Source organism: Beta vulgaris, chromosome 3 (genome assembly GCF_026745355.1).
Source record: "Beta vulgaris subsp. vulgaris cultivar EL10 chromosome 3, EL10.2, whole genome shotgun sequence".
Lineage (NCBI taxonomy): Eukaryota > Viridiplantae > Streptophyta > Magnoliopsida > Caryophyllales > Amaranthaceae > Beta > Beta vulgaris.
Window position 1 is genome coordinate 56598589 of NC_079204.1, and position 17105 is coordinate 56615693.

At 34.4% G+C, this 17105-nt stretch overlaps 1 protein-coding gene across 1 annotated transcript; it reads right to left on the reverse strand.

Annotated features, from left to right (window-relative positions):
* Nucleotides 1-8314: 8314 nt before the first annotated feature.
* On the reverse strand, nucleotides 8315-15716 carry LOC104889773 (anthranilate synthase beta subunit 1, chloroplastic). The gene is made up of 7 exons (XM_010675078.4): nucleotides 15298-15716; nucleotides 11772-11842; nucleotides 11590-11627; nucleotides 11211-11321; nucleotides 10577-10676; nucleotides 9753-9885; nucleotides 8315-8673 (listed from the first exon to the last, which is right to left on the reverse strand). The coding sequence occupies exons 1-7, from the start codon at nucleotides 15532-15534 to the stop codon at nucleotides 8581-8583; spliced, it is 783 nt and encodes a 260-aa protein (XP_010673380.2). The 5' UTR covers nucleotides 15535-15716; the 3' UTR covers nucleotides 8315-8580.
* Nucleotides 15717-17105: the final 1389 nt, after the last annotated feature.

A 17105-nucleotide genomic window follows, 5' to 3' on the forward strand; every position in this document is an offset into this window, starting at 1 on the left:
ACCTCGGTTGATGCTGTATATCTAGCATGTGCATGATATACGAGGGTGTAAAGGGATGTGTGTTCGTCACACTGCCCGAGTCACATGCACCCTTTGAGTTTGCACATATTGTGCGCTAGTCGTACTGGAAGCACTAATATCTCTACTCCCTACTAGAGGGCTAACCAAGTATGTATACTCGTGAGTCGTGACCAACTCCAACTCGACTTAGGTCGACTTGATTCGAATTCAAAGTTGATTTAAGACCTTAACAAGCGATTTGAGTTAAGCTTATGAGCAACTTGATTTTTTTTTTGGATATTATATTTTATGCTTATATTACAAAATTCGACTTCATTTTAAATTGAGTTCTTACAGCCGGGACTTGTCAATTAGAGTTAAAGTACAACCATAGTTAGAAATTATTGAACCAAAATAATGTTCGAATGGATAAAATGGAACAAACTTCAACCCTATTTTTTTCAATTTAACTTTTAGTTGTTTCCTCAATGCTCTGCGTTTTTTCTCTCCATACAATAGCTTCATCAAGGAGTCATAAATAGTGTATATGCTTATGACTTGCAATTGGAAAGAACTCAACTCAATTAAAAGCTTGACTCGAATTATTTTCAAATTGAGTTAGACACAACCTAACTACCCAATAACTCTTTATAATGTTATGAAGATCCAATTAAATGTGTTGGCTCTTTCCAACATTAAAATTAACAAACAATCCATTCTAACACACATGCCTTAATTAGTCATTAAAGAATTTGATTGCAAAAATTAATCTCCAAGTTAGCACTCTTTGTAATACTCCGTATTTTTTAATACTAATTTCGTACTAATTTAGAAAATATAAAGAAATTAATAAAAAGGTATTTTAATTTATTTACAAGTTAATAGGAATAAATTATTAGTAATATGAAATTGTTAGGAATTTCCGGAATTTTAAAAGAGTAACCTAATCGACCTAGGGTTACTACCTTTTGGAAGGGAGTATAAAAAGAAAAGAAGATGGAATTTCAGAAAAACCCTAAACCCTTTCTTCTCCCTCTCTCCCAGCCGACTTTTCTCTCTCCTCACTCTCTCCTCAGCCGATTTCTCTCTCTCAGAGTTTTCTTTCTCTTTATCTCGGATCTCTTTCTCTCTCGCTGTTCTCCCTCTTTCGGGATTTCTCTCCTTGTGTTCTTCGTCTCCCTCGCCGTGTTGGTGCGAAGGGTGTTCGTGGTTCGAGTGCGCAGAGGGTGCGCAGGCGAGGAGGGTCGAGATTCGGTGCGAGCCGGTCGCGAAAGAGTGGTTCGGAGGTTTATTCGAGAAGTTTTGGCGCGAGTTCCGTCGAGATTCTGTGAGAGTGTTGTGCGGTGTTCGAGAAAGGTACGGGTTCCGTCGAGGGAGTTGTGCGAGCGTGGTTCCGCGTCGTGCGAAGTGTGGTGGCGCGACGATTCTGAGTCGCGCGAGCGTGTTTGGGGCGACGGAAACCGGACGGTTGTGGTGTGACGTTTCGGTGTTGTGCGCGTGTGTGGTGTGGTTTTCGGTCGCCGGAATTCTTTCGCCGGCGAGTTCTAGCGGTATAATTTTTGTACTTAACTTAGTATGTCAGTTTATTAATTATTTTATATTTACTGTTTTCATAATTACGTACTTGTATTTTAGTAATTAGAATTAATAATTAGTAAGTAAAGTTGTGTATAATTTATTAGATTGTTAACTAGTTAAGTTATTGTTCTGTTTTAAGTAAAATTCTGGTTAGGTTTGTAATTGGAATAAGTTGAAAGTAGGAAAAGTGTGTCTATTATTAGTTACAGTTATTATCGTTTCATGGTGACCTGTTTCATGGAACCTGACTTTGGGACATATGACTTACCTTTTTGGACATGGAACTTACCTTTTGGACATGGAACTTATCTTTTGGACATATGACTTACTTTTGGACATATGACTTACTTTTGGACATATGACTTAACTTCTGGACATAAGACAGGTTGGACTTATGACCTTTTGGATTGGTAAAATAGTGGACTAATGTTACTAACTAACTTAGTTACTCACTAATTCTGACTTCTAAAAGACGTTAAATTCACTAGATTAGAATTATAACGAAAGTTCTGAATAAGGTTTTAACTATTGCGTAATTCGAATCGTAGATCGTTATGGTCTTAGTACGTAGTAGTTGTTAGTGTTATCAAGGACGTAACACTAAAGCTTTGTTTTAACGATTTAGGTCCCAATTTCATAAGCGGCTCGTTCTATTAAGTCAGCGAAAATTCTCCGTACAAGGTACGTACGCGTACCAGTTTACTTTCAAAGCTTAGTATCATGTTTAGGTTGCAGTTCATGTTATTGGAACCTAGTACCATGATAGGGAACATTTGATTGTGATTGTTTGGTTAGACGTTATAACGTGAAATCAATATGATGCATTGAAATATGTTGCATTGAAATGCGAAGTTCTATCGTAGTGTAACATCAGCATTATTAATCTGATCTATAGAGTAACAAGAGTGTTACTAGGATAAGATTGAGTTTGGTAATTAAGAGAGTATGTAAATGACTCCTTAAAGTTATAAAAGAATGATTGGTAATAAAAGAAGATTATGGCGATACTTGTAGTTGGACTCCCTACAAGTATAGAACAATGGGGGGAGTGTAGGACTTGTCCTACACTCCTACGCAGGCCTACTGTGACGACAGTAGTGTCCTTATATTTTGATAACTCAAGTAGGCGGAAGGTTCCGTTCGATCTTGGGGGTATGCATACTAAGGTGATGGGTGTGAGACGGAACAAAACCGTATTTGCATTTCATCTAATAGACCAAGTTGTCTATTAAGGATTCAGTAGCCCGTATGATTCTAGTAAGATGACGGTGCCCGTTCGATGCCAAATAATGAAAGATTAAAGGATGTGAGATAAGTGGTTCATATAACAGTTGTAATGTATGCTTCATTTATATTCATATAGTTTCAATGGTTCATTACGTACTCAGCATAGCTGACTCTGTGTGTTTTTATGTGTTTGTTGTCCTGTGATGAACTATTGATACTTCAATGGGGAGCAGACTAGGTGAGCTGGTGCTGCTGCATGACTCAAGCATATGGGGGCTAGACTGTAGTTTGAAGTTAACTTTTGGTTTGATCATTATGAATTTTATAGAACATTGTTACAGGTTTGAGTTTGAATAAAGAGGGGTCATCTATGATTCCCGAGTTGTATTTACATTTTCTATTCCGCTGCAATTTGGTTTTGAGACAATGAATTTGAGTTACCGTATTTCTAATTATGCCTTGCGTTCCATCGCGGCGGTAACACTCCCAAAGTCGATGCGACGTAGCATTAGACGTGTATGGATTTTGGAGGTGTTACACTCTTGTTTAGTTGGTACTTTTGCTTCGCAATGTCTCCCCTTTGCTTACAAGTAGTGGAGCTACCATTATTCATTACTACATTGGTATCATGGTCAATCAACCAATCAACTAATCAACACCTTAAGTTAATCAAGACAGATTTAAGCTACAATATCAACGTATATTAATTAAAAGAGGAAGTACAACCTAATGCTAATACAATTTAAACTAATGCAAACAAACAAATCTAAGGGAACACAGCCGGGTATCCGGTCAAAATTTCGAAAATTAGACTCATACCTAGTCAGAACCAGTTCCTAAATTTGGATCCATAATTGGAATTGGTTGGACCAGGTCCTCATCTTCTGGAATTGATCTTGAAACCGGTTCCAACACCGGGTACCCGGTTCCCTGAAAGTGTAATGTCATGTCAATTTTGACTGGAGGTGACATTCTAGAACTGGCCTTGGAATCTATAGGAACCGATTTTAGTATTGGGTATCCGGTACCCAATGGCATTCAAAAGCTAAATTGTTTTATTTTTAAGCTTAATAAAGACTAATATAAGAAACATAGCATATATGTATTAGTATCCCTTGATATAATTTCGGCCAAATTTCTAATGACGAGCTAATAAGTTTTAAGACTAAATTATTCATCATGCATAAAAAGTTCCACTAGGTACTTAGGCCGAGACCTGATTTCGTCAAGTATCTAGATTTACTGGGTATCGGGTCCAAAATTTTACTACACATAATTGGAACCACTTGCAACTGGGTCCTCATATGGACCCAGATCCGATCCCAACAGGATCAGTTCTAGTTTCGGATCCACCGATCCCAGTCGATTCTGAGTTTGGAACCGGGTATTCAGTTTTTTTTTTTTGCTCACCCCTAAGTCCCTAACAGTATGTGAAATGTTTTCAATAATATCGAAAATTTGGCCCGGGAGGATTTCATATTCCTTTTATAGTGATTTTTTATTATTATTAGGAAAAATAATTGGTCCCAAAACCAACCCTAATAGGCTATTAGCTTGCAAGGCACACTAGTTCAAAGGTTGGGTACAAGATTAAACAACCCATAGTAAATGCCCCAACATATTATTGAAATGAGAATTCAAATCCTGGACAACGTCCTAAATTTTGGGTTGCTACTCCATAAACCAGAAACGGTGCCACGTGGCGCTCTCCCTAGGGAGTTTTAGTTCATGTAATCCATGTACAATAAAAAAAATTAGAATTCGCATAGTATAGGTTTGGATCCCGTGACCTCAAGTTCATGAACTAAAGTTTTAACCACTAGACTAAGTTGTATTTAGTGCTATCATATCAAAGTACAATATTAATAAATTAAATTTTTTTTACCCGGGGCATAGCCCGGACCTAATAACTAGTTCTATCGCTAAAATCCGTTAACCTTGATAATAACACTTATCAATACATACAAAAATACAATCATAGATATAATATCACTCGTTCGGTGCTCTACCAAAGTCCAAAAGGGTGTCTTGTATTGAAAGCATAGATGTAAAAGAAATGTGTTGGCATATCTTTTGGCTTGGCCCTCCAAGTTCCAACCATATAATTTATGAGGCCACAACAAGCAAACATTTACATTAGTATCTCCCAATTAAGTTGGACCACTATATAAATGAGATTGTGACCTTCACCATATTTAAAGATTTCTCAACTTAAAGTAAAAAAATCAAAACTTGATCAACCAAAACATCCAAGAAAAAACAACCCAAAAAACAAAAACAAAAAAATCACTCTCACCTACCTTTTTTTTTTTTCTCACACACAAAAAAAAAAAATCCCAATTTAGCAATGCTTACCAAAATCTCAAAATTCATCTCACTACTTTTATTACTTGTGATATTATTACCAACCCACCTAAAAATCTCAAATGGGTTTTCAGATTTGAGCTTAAATTCAACAGAAAGTGGTGAAATTGATGCAATGGTGAATAGGGTTTGTGATGAAAATGTGGGAAATTGCCCTAATTCCATTGAAGAAGAAGAATTTGAGGTAGATTCTGAAATTAACAGAAGAATTTTGGGTATGAGAAGAAAATATATAAGTTATGAAACATTAAAGAGAGATGTTGTTCCTTGTTCAACACCAGGATCTTCTTATTACAGTTGTGGAGCTACTCCAGCTAATAGATATAGAAGAGGGTGTAGTGTTATTGCTAAATGTGCAAGAATGTATTGAAATTTGAGAGTTTTTTCCCAGAAAGAATCAAACTTTTGAGGGTAAATGACTAAATGTGCTATAATTTTATCTTTTTTTGGGTAATTTCTGATTTCTTTGATGAGATCTTTTGTGTAATTTGTAGTATAAATAATGTGTTAGTCAGTTATATAGTTATTATTATGAATTTATGATCTTTGTCTTTATTTTATTCTTTGTTGGTAGTATTATATTTATCTGGAATTAGAATCCTAATGTTAACATTTGTGAAATGGGTTATTATTGATGAAATGCAAGTTATTTACTACTATTATATTTATTTGTACTATTATATTTATTTTTGGATAATAATGTTGAATGTTGATGAACATAGAACAATTGGTAATTTTGTGCTGTAATTTCTGTTTTGGTAGAATGAAACTAACTAGGATGAATCTTAAATGATCTTCTTTGCTTTCAATCTAAAGTCTTTTCTCATATACTGAAACAACAGAAACAAGAAAAATTAATGAAATAGAGAAGTTTTTAGAAACATGATATATTAATTAATAAAGAGGATAAGGATAAGAGGCAAACTTTTTTAACTAAATACTACTCACTAGTAATTGCGACGTTTTGACTTTTGCATTATTTATATACTTATTTTGACAATAGTTTGTGAAGAATAACTTCGCATGTAAAATTTGGTTATGTATGTTTCAATATATATTTACAAGATTTCAACTATATATATAATTTGCAAAAATAATTATTAGTAATATTTGGTCAAGTTGTGCATTAGCAATCATAAAAGTCGAGATCATTGGAAATATAGAGGGAAAATAGAATAAAGTAAAATTGGGAAAGCTTTGAGGAGCAAGATAGATGTAGAAGTGGGAAGAACGAAGAAATTTATGAGAGAATTGAAGCTAAAGTTGATGCTTTTGATGATGAAGAGTACTTTCATTTAATCCTTAGGATAGCTCTTGTCTTAACAAGATGATAGAGGAATCAAATTAATTGATATTGGTGATGGAGTGTACTTTCGTTTAGAGATAAATGTTTAAAGTTGTATATTGTCTATCGTAAAAAATATAGTAAATCAACTTATGACAAATGGATGGTATATAAATTAGTAGATCTTTATGAATTAATAGTCAAAGTTTGACGTACAACAAAGACTATCACTCTATTAAGACTTAATATAATATTAATGGTACACAACACTTATGACTTAGGGTCTGTTCTCACCAACTTATTTTTAGTTTAGTTTAATTCAGTTCTGGATAATATTTTTACTCTTCACATATCACTATTCGATTCAGTTTAGTTTAGTTCAATTCCGCTGTTTTATGTTGAAAAGGACATGCCCTAAACCTCTGTTATCAACTAACCAAGTCTCTTTTGCATAATTAGCCTAATTGGATAGTAATGCAGCAACTTTTTTTTTCCAAACTCAACTTTAATCATTTTTTTACTAGTTTATGTAAAAGTTACTCCTTGAGAAAGTTTGAAGTCAATCATTAACATTCATGTGGAAAAAGAGAAGAAATGACAACTATATAGAATCACAATCACCCAAAACTTGCACGAAATCTCACATGAAGAGAGAGACTTTACAAGTTGTATGTTTGATCAAATGAGAGTAAAAATCAGGTTCAAAAATCCCATCACTTTCTATTTCCAGAAATGAGCCAAAATTTGGGTGTATTTACAATATATAGAAGTAATGCTTTACAGATCAAATTGATAATGACTAGTATTTTGTTTAAAGCAAGACAAAACTATGCACTACCTATTTTCAACATGTCATGACTTCAGAATAAATTTATACACAAAATACTCCTACTATAAAGGAACTTGCTCCATTCTAGTAAAATAGATTATACATTTTGACTATTGCAAGTTGGAGTAAAGACATGTTATAAATTCAATGAAAGCTACTTTCCGTCATTACAACTTGAATCATCAGAAGATTTTGCTGGCAGAAATATTAGATTGGATGAGTTGAATTATACTTCTTCCATTTTATAATACTCGCTATGCTTTTTATTATGGGAAGTTTCACATTACTTGCTATACTTTCTTTTTGGGCAATAAACTCTCTCTATCTCTCTCCTCTCACATGGGTCCCTTATCTTTTACTCTCTACTTCTCTTTTCTCCGAAAATTGCTTAGGAATCCGTGAATTGAAAAATGTAGCGAGTAATATGAAACGGAGGAAATATCTTTCATTCTTCTAGGTTGTTTTTATCATTTTTGTTTTCTTTTTAAAGTGTCTCTGGGTTGAATATTTATCATTAGGTGAGCTAGACCACCATTTATGGAGTCCAGCTAATTGTTTAGCAAAAGGCACACTCTGGATAATGCCCTTATAGGAGATTTTAAATATAATGATTATAATTATATTGTGTTCTTAGGAAATATGATACATTAGATATGTATTAGGTTTAGGGAAGTATAATTGTTAGGAATCATAGATGTTCTTTACAATTCTTATTATACATGGGAGCGTATCGACATAAGACTATTTTTATTCATTGCTCATATAAAAGAGCTCCAACTGAGCAAAAAGATAGTTTGGATATAGAGACACCTAGGTGCGTCATAAACGCATTGGTTGTTCTTTAATCTCCAAGTTGGGGTGCCATTTCGTCCTTCAAATAGTCGAATTAGTTCGGAAAATAGACCTTACTCCGATGAGATGAAACCATCATCTCGGATCTCGGGTACAATAATAGTTTCATGGATGTTAACCTTTCATCTTGGCTGCTCATCTGAGGCAAATCTTGATAGTTAAAAACCCACAATTGGAACAAGTATGCAATTAATAATGTTGCATTAGAACTATACTGTTCATTGGCTTATTACAATAATTACACTAAAATGGGAGCAAAACTCCGCTTTTTAACCAACTACAACAGAACTATATTCTACAATTTCAGCAAGATTACATTGTGATCTTATTGCCAAGACAACCTAATTACTTAAACAACAGCTATGACAACACTATAAACCACTTCGAAAAGCTTTTAACAGCTATGACAACATTATAAATCACTTCGAAAGCTTTTAATGCAGTCTCATTGTTCGTCACACTCAATCATCTTGATGAAATTCTTAATAATCCCTTTTCCTTCTGGAGTGAGAACACTTTCAGGATGAAACTGGACCCCCTGCAAATCAACGATGAAATTAGAATTAACAATGTTGGCACATTCCTGAAACAAAGTATGTTCAATTAAAAGAACCATTTATCAAGACAATGAGCGCGCTATAGAGGGAAACTCTTGGTAACTAAGGACTCCAACAAGCGCATTTTGGTAATTTTTATGGGCTAGACTCTAGAGGTACCAACTTAGAGTCAATTTGGTACCAAATTTTTCACTTTGGTATCAAGTTAGATATTTGGTACCAAATTTTTCACTTTGGTATCAAGTTAGATATTTGGTACCAACTTGACTCTGATTTGATACCAATTTAAGTCTGATTCAGTAAAAGCTATTGTTGGAGTCTCTAAAGGACTCCAACAGAGACTCCAACAATTAGACGCCAATCAAGCTCCATTTCAAAAACCATAAAACTACAACAAAGACCAAGTTTTCTTTTCATTACACTAACATTCCTTGTGTCTCGGAACCCTTGGTCCATAGCAACTTAATTCAATTTTTAAGAAGAGTGTAGAAAAAGAGAAAAAAAAAAAATTGGTCGGACCAAACTTCAGAGAAAAGAAAAGGTAGATGAATAAAGGTTGCAACACTTTGAGTACATGTAAGTTGTAACAGGTTTTGCTTATTTTCTAAGTATCTCCTGTTCAACACTCCAGTATCTTTCTTTTCGGATATTATCATATTCATATACGAGGGATGATGAATCTATAACAGAGAGAAGCCACAATGGCCTCTTATCACAAAGACATATAGCGTTTGTGTTAGTAATGTAGTGTATAGAAAACAGTAACATATAGAAGAGGAGTGTTTACCATAACACTGTATTTCCTGACACAAACACGATATATTACCAACACAAACACTATATTTTTGTGATAGATGCAAGAACTGTAAAGAAAAATCATCATATGAGAGGATTTAGGACTCGTTCAACTATGCATGTCTTAAAGTGAAGGGAGAACTTTAATGTAACTCTTTCCTTGTAGCTCGTTATTTTTCTTTGGCGGAAGAGGTAAAGGATTGGACTTTGGAGAGGGCATCAATTGCCACTAATGTAGAGATAAATAGGTTTACGGTCAGTTTACCTGTAGATATCTGTGCTCTTTATGGTGAGCAGCCATGACCAACCCATCCTCAGTCCATGCGGTAATCTCAAGCTCATCAGGAAAGTCCTCCCTTGAAACCACAAGACTATGATACCGTGCAGCAGTGAAGGGGCTGAAAACAGATAAAATTTACCATCATTAGAGTCTATTAAATTCAGTAGAAGTTAGAATTTCAGTCACATAGCAGTATGAGTGTACGATTATATTTCCCTGTAAAAGATGGCGAAAACTATTTGTTTTGGACTCTGAAGAAAATTTCATTAAAGAAAAGCAAAAGCACATCTAGGAAGAAGAGCATTCTATGAATCCCCAAGAACCCTTTTTAAGTTGGCATTATCAAAACTATCCTACAGACCAGGTGACTCCAAATAAGAAGCACAAGAGTAAAGAACAATCTCCTTGATAAACAATGAGAATCAATTTAGACAAAAGTAGCTCTCTATTAACTCCCCAGCAGGATTGATAAGACCAAGAATATCTCACTGCCGCGAGAGGTTTAGCATTTTGATTTCATTCAAACTGAAGGCAACCTATAAATCTTGTCTAACAAGTTAACTTCAATGAAGAATCAAAAAAGGCTCCTCTTCATTTCATACCATAGCTGTAAATTAAATCTCAAAGAAAACTCGTAATCTGATACTCAGCGTCAGTTTACATCACTTTAGTGCCTCTTTTGCTTGTTAAAAATCAATTACTGATCCAAATTTATTCCTTTTCACACCTCATACTTCTGATGTACAACTCTCTTGATCTAGATCATAAACATAAAACCATTATACATATATATATGTTAAATAACTTACTTGGGTAAGCCTGAAAACAACCCATGACTCCCCTTTTCATCATAGTACACGGGCGAGCTTTTCCCATGCATAACCCCGTATGGAGAACGCACAACCTTGCCTGTAAAATAAATCATGATAGCATGAATTAGTAGAAGATCAAAACAACATGTGCAAGTGATGAATGTAGTCAAATAAATAAGATGAAACTGTACCATAATCATACCAGCATAACATATCATTGCAATGGCCTTTATCACAAAAATCTAGTGTTTGTGTTGACAATTCGCCAATAGAACAAGTAATTCATTCAAAACCAGTTTATATCTTGCACTAAAAATATTTGAGCAAATTATTAAAAACATCGCCTCTAGAGCAGCATATGAGGTTCACATTATGCTCTGTCTGCCTTGACTAGTGAGGTTTCACATGAGTACAAGATTATGCTCTATTGGAGATAAGATACTCGCTCCAGTTGAAAAAATTTGGCCTCTATGGAATTGCGATTCAAAAGATTACCAGTGCCAAAACTGCTTGGAGTGTCATCCATAAAATAAAAATGCATTCTCCAGAGAGCAGCACTAATAGACAATACCAGTTATGACAGACTCAAGCATATTCACAACGTCAAATGACAACAAAAGTAAATTCTCACCTCCAAAAGCCTCTCCGATGCACTGCAAGCCCATACAAACACCAAATATCGGGACAGTGGGGCCCAATTCCAACACAGATGCTAATGAGATTCCTGAGTCTTGTGGTGTACCTTTTCAAATATTGTAAGTACATATGTGGTTAGCAGGGAGCCAGGGACAACATAAAATATAATAAACAGCAAGTAAATGTTAACATTTGTTTTGACCCTTAATCTAATATGCAATGTTTGTTTGCAACCTCTTTAAAAAGAAGCAGTGCATACAATCTGATTGGTCATTTTTAAATCGGTCTATTATCATCCAAAAAAAAAAGCTTTGAATTGAGAATATATATTTAGTGCAAACACATTCTAAAAGAAAATAATCTAGAGCTCTTACCTGGACCTGGTGATATAAGGATTCCCCTTGGATTTTTCCTGTTATGGGAGATGAATCAGCATATTTAAATCTTATCTATCAACATTTGGTATAAATTATAATGTTGAAAAACTTCACACGTTAACAAGAACCTAAGCACCAGAACTGAAAGAAGAAACATAATCAGTGATCTTTTTCCTTACCTTTTCAATTCCTCCACAGAGATCTCATCATTTCTGTACACCTCGAAGTTTGTACCCAATTCTCCCACATACTTGAAAATGGAAACAACATAATATTAAGAGTGAATAAATTTCCGGTGACCACAAACTTAAACGTCAAGAGAAAACAGAAAAAAGTTTCAGGATAGTGATGGATCCATAATTTCATCCAGATACAACAGTAGTCTTAAAATGCACAATCTTTTCAATGTCAAGCTAGCTACTATAGCAAGTTGGAGGAGAACAAGAGGAGAAAACAACCCAAAACATAGACTACAGTTGCTTGCAGGGAATCGGTCCTCGTTTCCATTAATAATTGACCAAGACGATGCTAAAGTAGTAATATCTTTGCAAATTTCTTCAGTTACTGAAGGTCAAAACAGATTTTTCTAATTACCAAGAGCTTATTCTTTAACTTATTCTTGCCTTCGAATTTTTGGAGTTTTAAGATGGAGAGACATGAAATTAGAAGTAAGAGATAGAAATCATCCCCCACGAAATCACTGAACAAGAATGCAGCAACCTATACACAGTTTAAGGTAGTTGCTCATGGAGGAAACTTGTTGGAAACTTCGCAGTAATTGTCCGAAATAGCTAATTAAAATTATCATCTACCTATTAATCTATTATACAGGTCTTAAATATTCAGAGATCTCGTGTTAATTTCAGTTCAAAGATATTATTGACTTGCATCAATGGAGCTCATTAATGTATCTCATTATTTTAATTGCGAACTTGTTTATTAAAGATGCTGATTTTAGCAATTTTACTTAATTTAACCCACGGAAATTCAGTAGCAGTTAATATCCCCCAACCTGGGAACCAAGGTGAAGTTTACTTCATCTCTGGTGCAAGCTAAGCAACAGCAAAAAGATACTCAGTATTAATATCACCACAGGCTGGAAAATTCGCATATTTTTGCAGTTTTAGCTCTAACTAGCAGGGGGTAGAAGAGAGACTCAGCCCAAAGATCCCAGCTTATACAGGTGGAGGAGAGTGCCTTTAGAACATACAGGTGGAGGAATGTATTATTATACGCATCTCGTACGCAATTGTCACAGATAATTCACCAACTTTCTCAAAATAAGTAAAAGCTTAAGCTCCACAGTCTAATTATGACAATTGTCATTGTTTATTATCTAATTATTGCCCGACTCCAATTTACAAGTGAAGCAATTCAATATAGCAACATTAGAAAAACATACTTCTTTTATCACTTAGGTTGCATTGCTTTGACCTCCTTAGACCAACTTTTAGAAAGAAGACATATTATGTGTTGTAAAAGACTATGTTGGTGTCTTGGTAGCTTTAGATACGATAGAAGTAAATAAAGAGCTTAGTATTCATTCAGAAGTATGAGGAAAATGAATTGGAGCTTATTATTCATTCAGAACTAAGTACGAGGAAAATGAATTGGCTCTAAAAGCAGCCAACAAGCCTATAATTGGAATCACATTATATTATGCCTTTAATGGAAGATAATTATTCTTCCAAGTATCAAACTCAAAGCTTGGGCATAATCGTCAGATAAAGCAACAATATCAGAAGGCTATTGTAATCTTTTTTAGCCAGCTACTACCCCACCTCAAGAAGGAAGCCTGGATAATGTCTTGCAAAATTCAGAGTATTACAAATCAAACTTCAGATAGTTGATCTCACCGGTATCAGAGGTGAAAAATTTAGAATGAGCAAATCAACCTTGAAGTCACATGATAGCTGTTTTATTCATGAAGGGTCTTTCTCGACAGATTAGGTGGTCCCACCATGGGGTTAGAAGGATGGGGAATAAACGCTCCCTCAACTCACGCTTAATTTGAATAAAGAGCTTCAAAGCTCTAAGAATTAGCAGACAAGACTATCAAGCTTGCTAGCACTTAGCATATAATCTAATTACCTAAATAGGAGAAAATATGAATCTTGGACCTCAAATAATCTAAAATGAGAGAATTTCAATTTCTTGATAAAGGGTTTTGTTTCACATCACATGATCATGAGGCCAATAGTTTTAATCTCCCCATCCCGATCTTTCCATGATATCACAAAAAGAAATCTGAATACTGTTGTTGACAATCAAATTTTACGGCAAAATCCTATTTCTTAAGGAAAAAACTGATATCCCGTTAGCTTGCTTCACCTCAATTTGCAGCACCCCTCAACAGTTATCGTTTCCGCTGAACCTTACCCTCTTGTTCCACACAAAACTCTACCTACCCAAAATTATGGAATTAAGATATGCACATCACCTAACTGTGTCAATGAAGAAGTAAAGCATTGGGTTGTCACCTAGGTCAATGAAATTCTCCATATTACCACCCGAATTGGACGCAGATCACATGAATACGACAATTAAGCACCTCAAAAGGAGTGAGATAGATACTTGAGTATGATCCCTAGGAATATAACGGACTATGAGTATCCAAGTGATACTTAATGAAGGAAGTTATCTCACATGAGGCTGGCATGGGTCAGCAATAACTTCACCAATCATTGACAAAAAAAGGCTATAAATTTTTTTTGTTGCTTTCAGCTCAAATTATTTAGAAGCCCACCATATAAAGTTAACCGCATTTTGTAGTTACTACTAACATATGCTACCATTTTGTATCAAATCTTCAAACGCCAGACTACATTGTGGACTAGATACTCTTTCCCAAATTTAGTAATTCATTGAATGTCCACAAAAGGTCTAATAACTGAACCTTATTTCCCACCCTCTAAAATGAAACTTTTCTTCAGCAATTTTATGCTGCTTCACAAACTCAACCCAACTTCTTTAGAAGCACATCAAAGAAAGTTAAATGCATTTGTCACTACTATGTATATACGCCACCATTAAGTATTAAATCTCTAAATGCCACGCTGCACCATGGACTAAATCCTCTCTCCAAATTTTTCTAATTCATTGGATGTCCATCACAAAAGGTCTAATAAATAAATCTACAGATTCCTTTATTAAGATTACGCGTTTCTTCTATACTTGATCATCCAACCACCAACACCACCAACACACACACACACACACACCTCCAAAAACATACACCAACACACACCACATGTTCCTCCTGTCTCTAAACAAAATCCAAGTTTTTAGCAGTCGGGAATATAAAAGTTACTGAAAATGCCAGACATATCTCCCAAGTTTAACCATAAACCCTCATGCTTTAACTTTCAAGATATGTACAAATGTGCTTGCATAGTTGCATGCAACATACCAGTAGAGCACAAAAGACCCACAATTTCACACACACAAAAAAAAAGGACAACAACACAAATTTAAATACAATTTTTTTAACAAAGATCAATTTCACCAGAAACCAATCTACACAACCAAACACAACAATCCACTTCAATTTCACTAAAATCCCACTTCTGATCATCCTTTAATATCACGAACAATCAACAAAAAAAATCTTTCAAAACCACATTTCATTCAATTATTGTTTATTCAAATAAAGATCATTACTCCACAAAAAAAAATCAAAACATCAAAAAAAATCCAAAATTTAACCTGACAGAGGTTATAAGTGAAGCTATCATAGTTATCAATGACAATGAGAGGGCGAGAATCAACAGCTTTATTATCCTCTGCAACAACCTTCAAAGAGTTCTTAAAAACTCTTTTATTTTCGCTCGAAAACTTAAATAATGGTAATTGGGCGGGAAATTTTCGAGGAGTCAATGAATTGATAGAGGTTTTGATTGGAGAGATGGAGGAGATGTTGCCTGAGCTCATCAAAGTTTCCATGGCGGAAAGACTTTGGATGAGAGTGACAAAAAATTCGGAAATTTAGGGTTTTTTGTAGGAGAGAGAAAATGAATTTATAGAGGGAAAATATTCAAAGTGTAACTGAAAGAGTGAAGACACAAACTTTGAAGAAGCGTCCCCAATTTGTTTCCACATTTGTTTGTGAAGATCTACCCGATTTTGATTTGCGCTATGTGATTAGGGCAGGTTCGTTATCGTTTTTTGTTACGAAAGTTTGAGTGGAAATGTGGAAATGCGAAAATGTAATTTATCTTGACGGCTTTAAAATTAATATTTTCTCCGTTTTTTTTATATGTTACATTTTTCATATCACAGACTCTTAGGTAATTTTTGGAGGGGAGAGAGATAGAGCGAATGAAAAACAAAAGGGTCTCATATGAACATGTGATAAGAGAAAGATAGAAAGAAGTTATTACCCAAAATAAAAGTGTAACATCTAATTTAAAACTTCCTACTATTGAAAGTGTAACATCTAAAAAAACGGACGAAGTATAGGTAAGAATAATTTTAATTGCCTAACATTGTTGATATTATATGACTTTTGAAAATCTTAAAATCAAAAATTGAAAAACAAAAAAAAGTAGGACCAAAATATCAAATGTAAATAGTCATTTTTAATATGGGGCGAACTTTTTCTATATGTCATCTAGCTTACTTGGTAAAGTCGTTTCGGAATGGTGACCAAGACTTGAAATCAAATATCGTCTACGTCACAAACATACACAAAAATATGGGACTATTTTTTTGACACATTCTGAAAAGGAAATATAGAAAGAATCGATGGGGATGGAGCCATGGAGGTAATATGTGATTTGTTTCTTTTTCGGTTCCTTTACTAAACTTAAATGGTTTATTACCATATTGATATAGTATGATTTTTGAAATCACAACACATCAAAGATTCATGCACCAAAAGATACAAAGCAACAATAATTTTTTCACTTTTTATAAAATCTACCATCTACTACTACTACGTTCATATTTGCTTTAGTTATACCTATCACGGTCATGGCTAAGCTATGTGTTCACGTAGAAGCTAGAAGATTAAATAAAGATTGGCCATAAGTTGGTCATTCTGTTTTTGTCTTATAAATAGTTTATGGTTCTGTAAAAGGATCCTCATTTTCAATTATTTCATTATTAACCATTTTTCCAATAATCATTTTCATTGACATAGGGCATGTTCTCCCCAGCTTATTTTCAGTTCAGTTCAGTTCAGTTTAGTTCAATTAAGTTCAGATCAGTTCAGTTCAGTTCAGCTCTTGACAATACTTTTAGTCTTTTACTCTCACATATCATTATTCATTTCAATTCAGTTCAGTTCAATTCGGTTCAGTTCAATTCGGTTCAGATCAGTTCAGTCCAGCTATTTTATACCGAAGAGAACAGGCCCATATAAGCATAATATTATTCAAAATAATGCAAATAAGGTCCCATAAATTGAACTTCGTATTAGATTCAATCAGATATATGCAAGAGCATCATGCGCATATAATCATCAATATGCATTTAAAATTAGAAATCCATTACTCAAGTTGTAGCACCGTAAA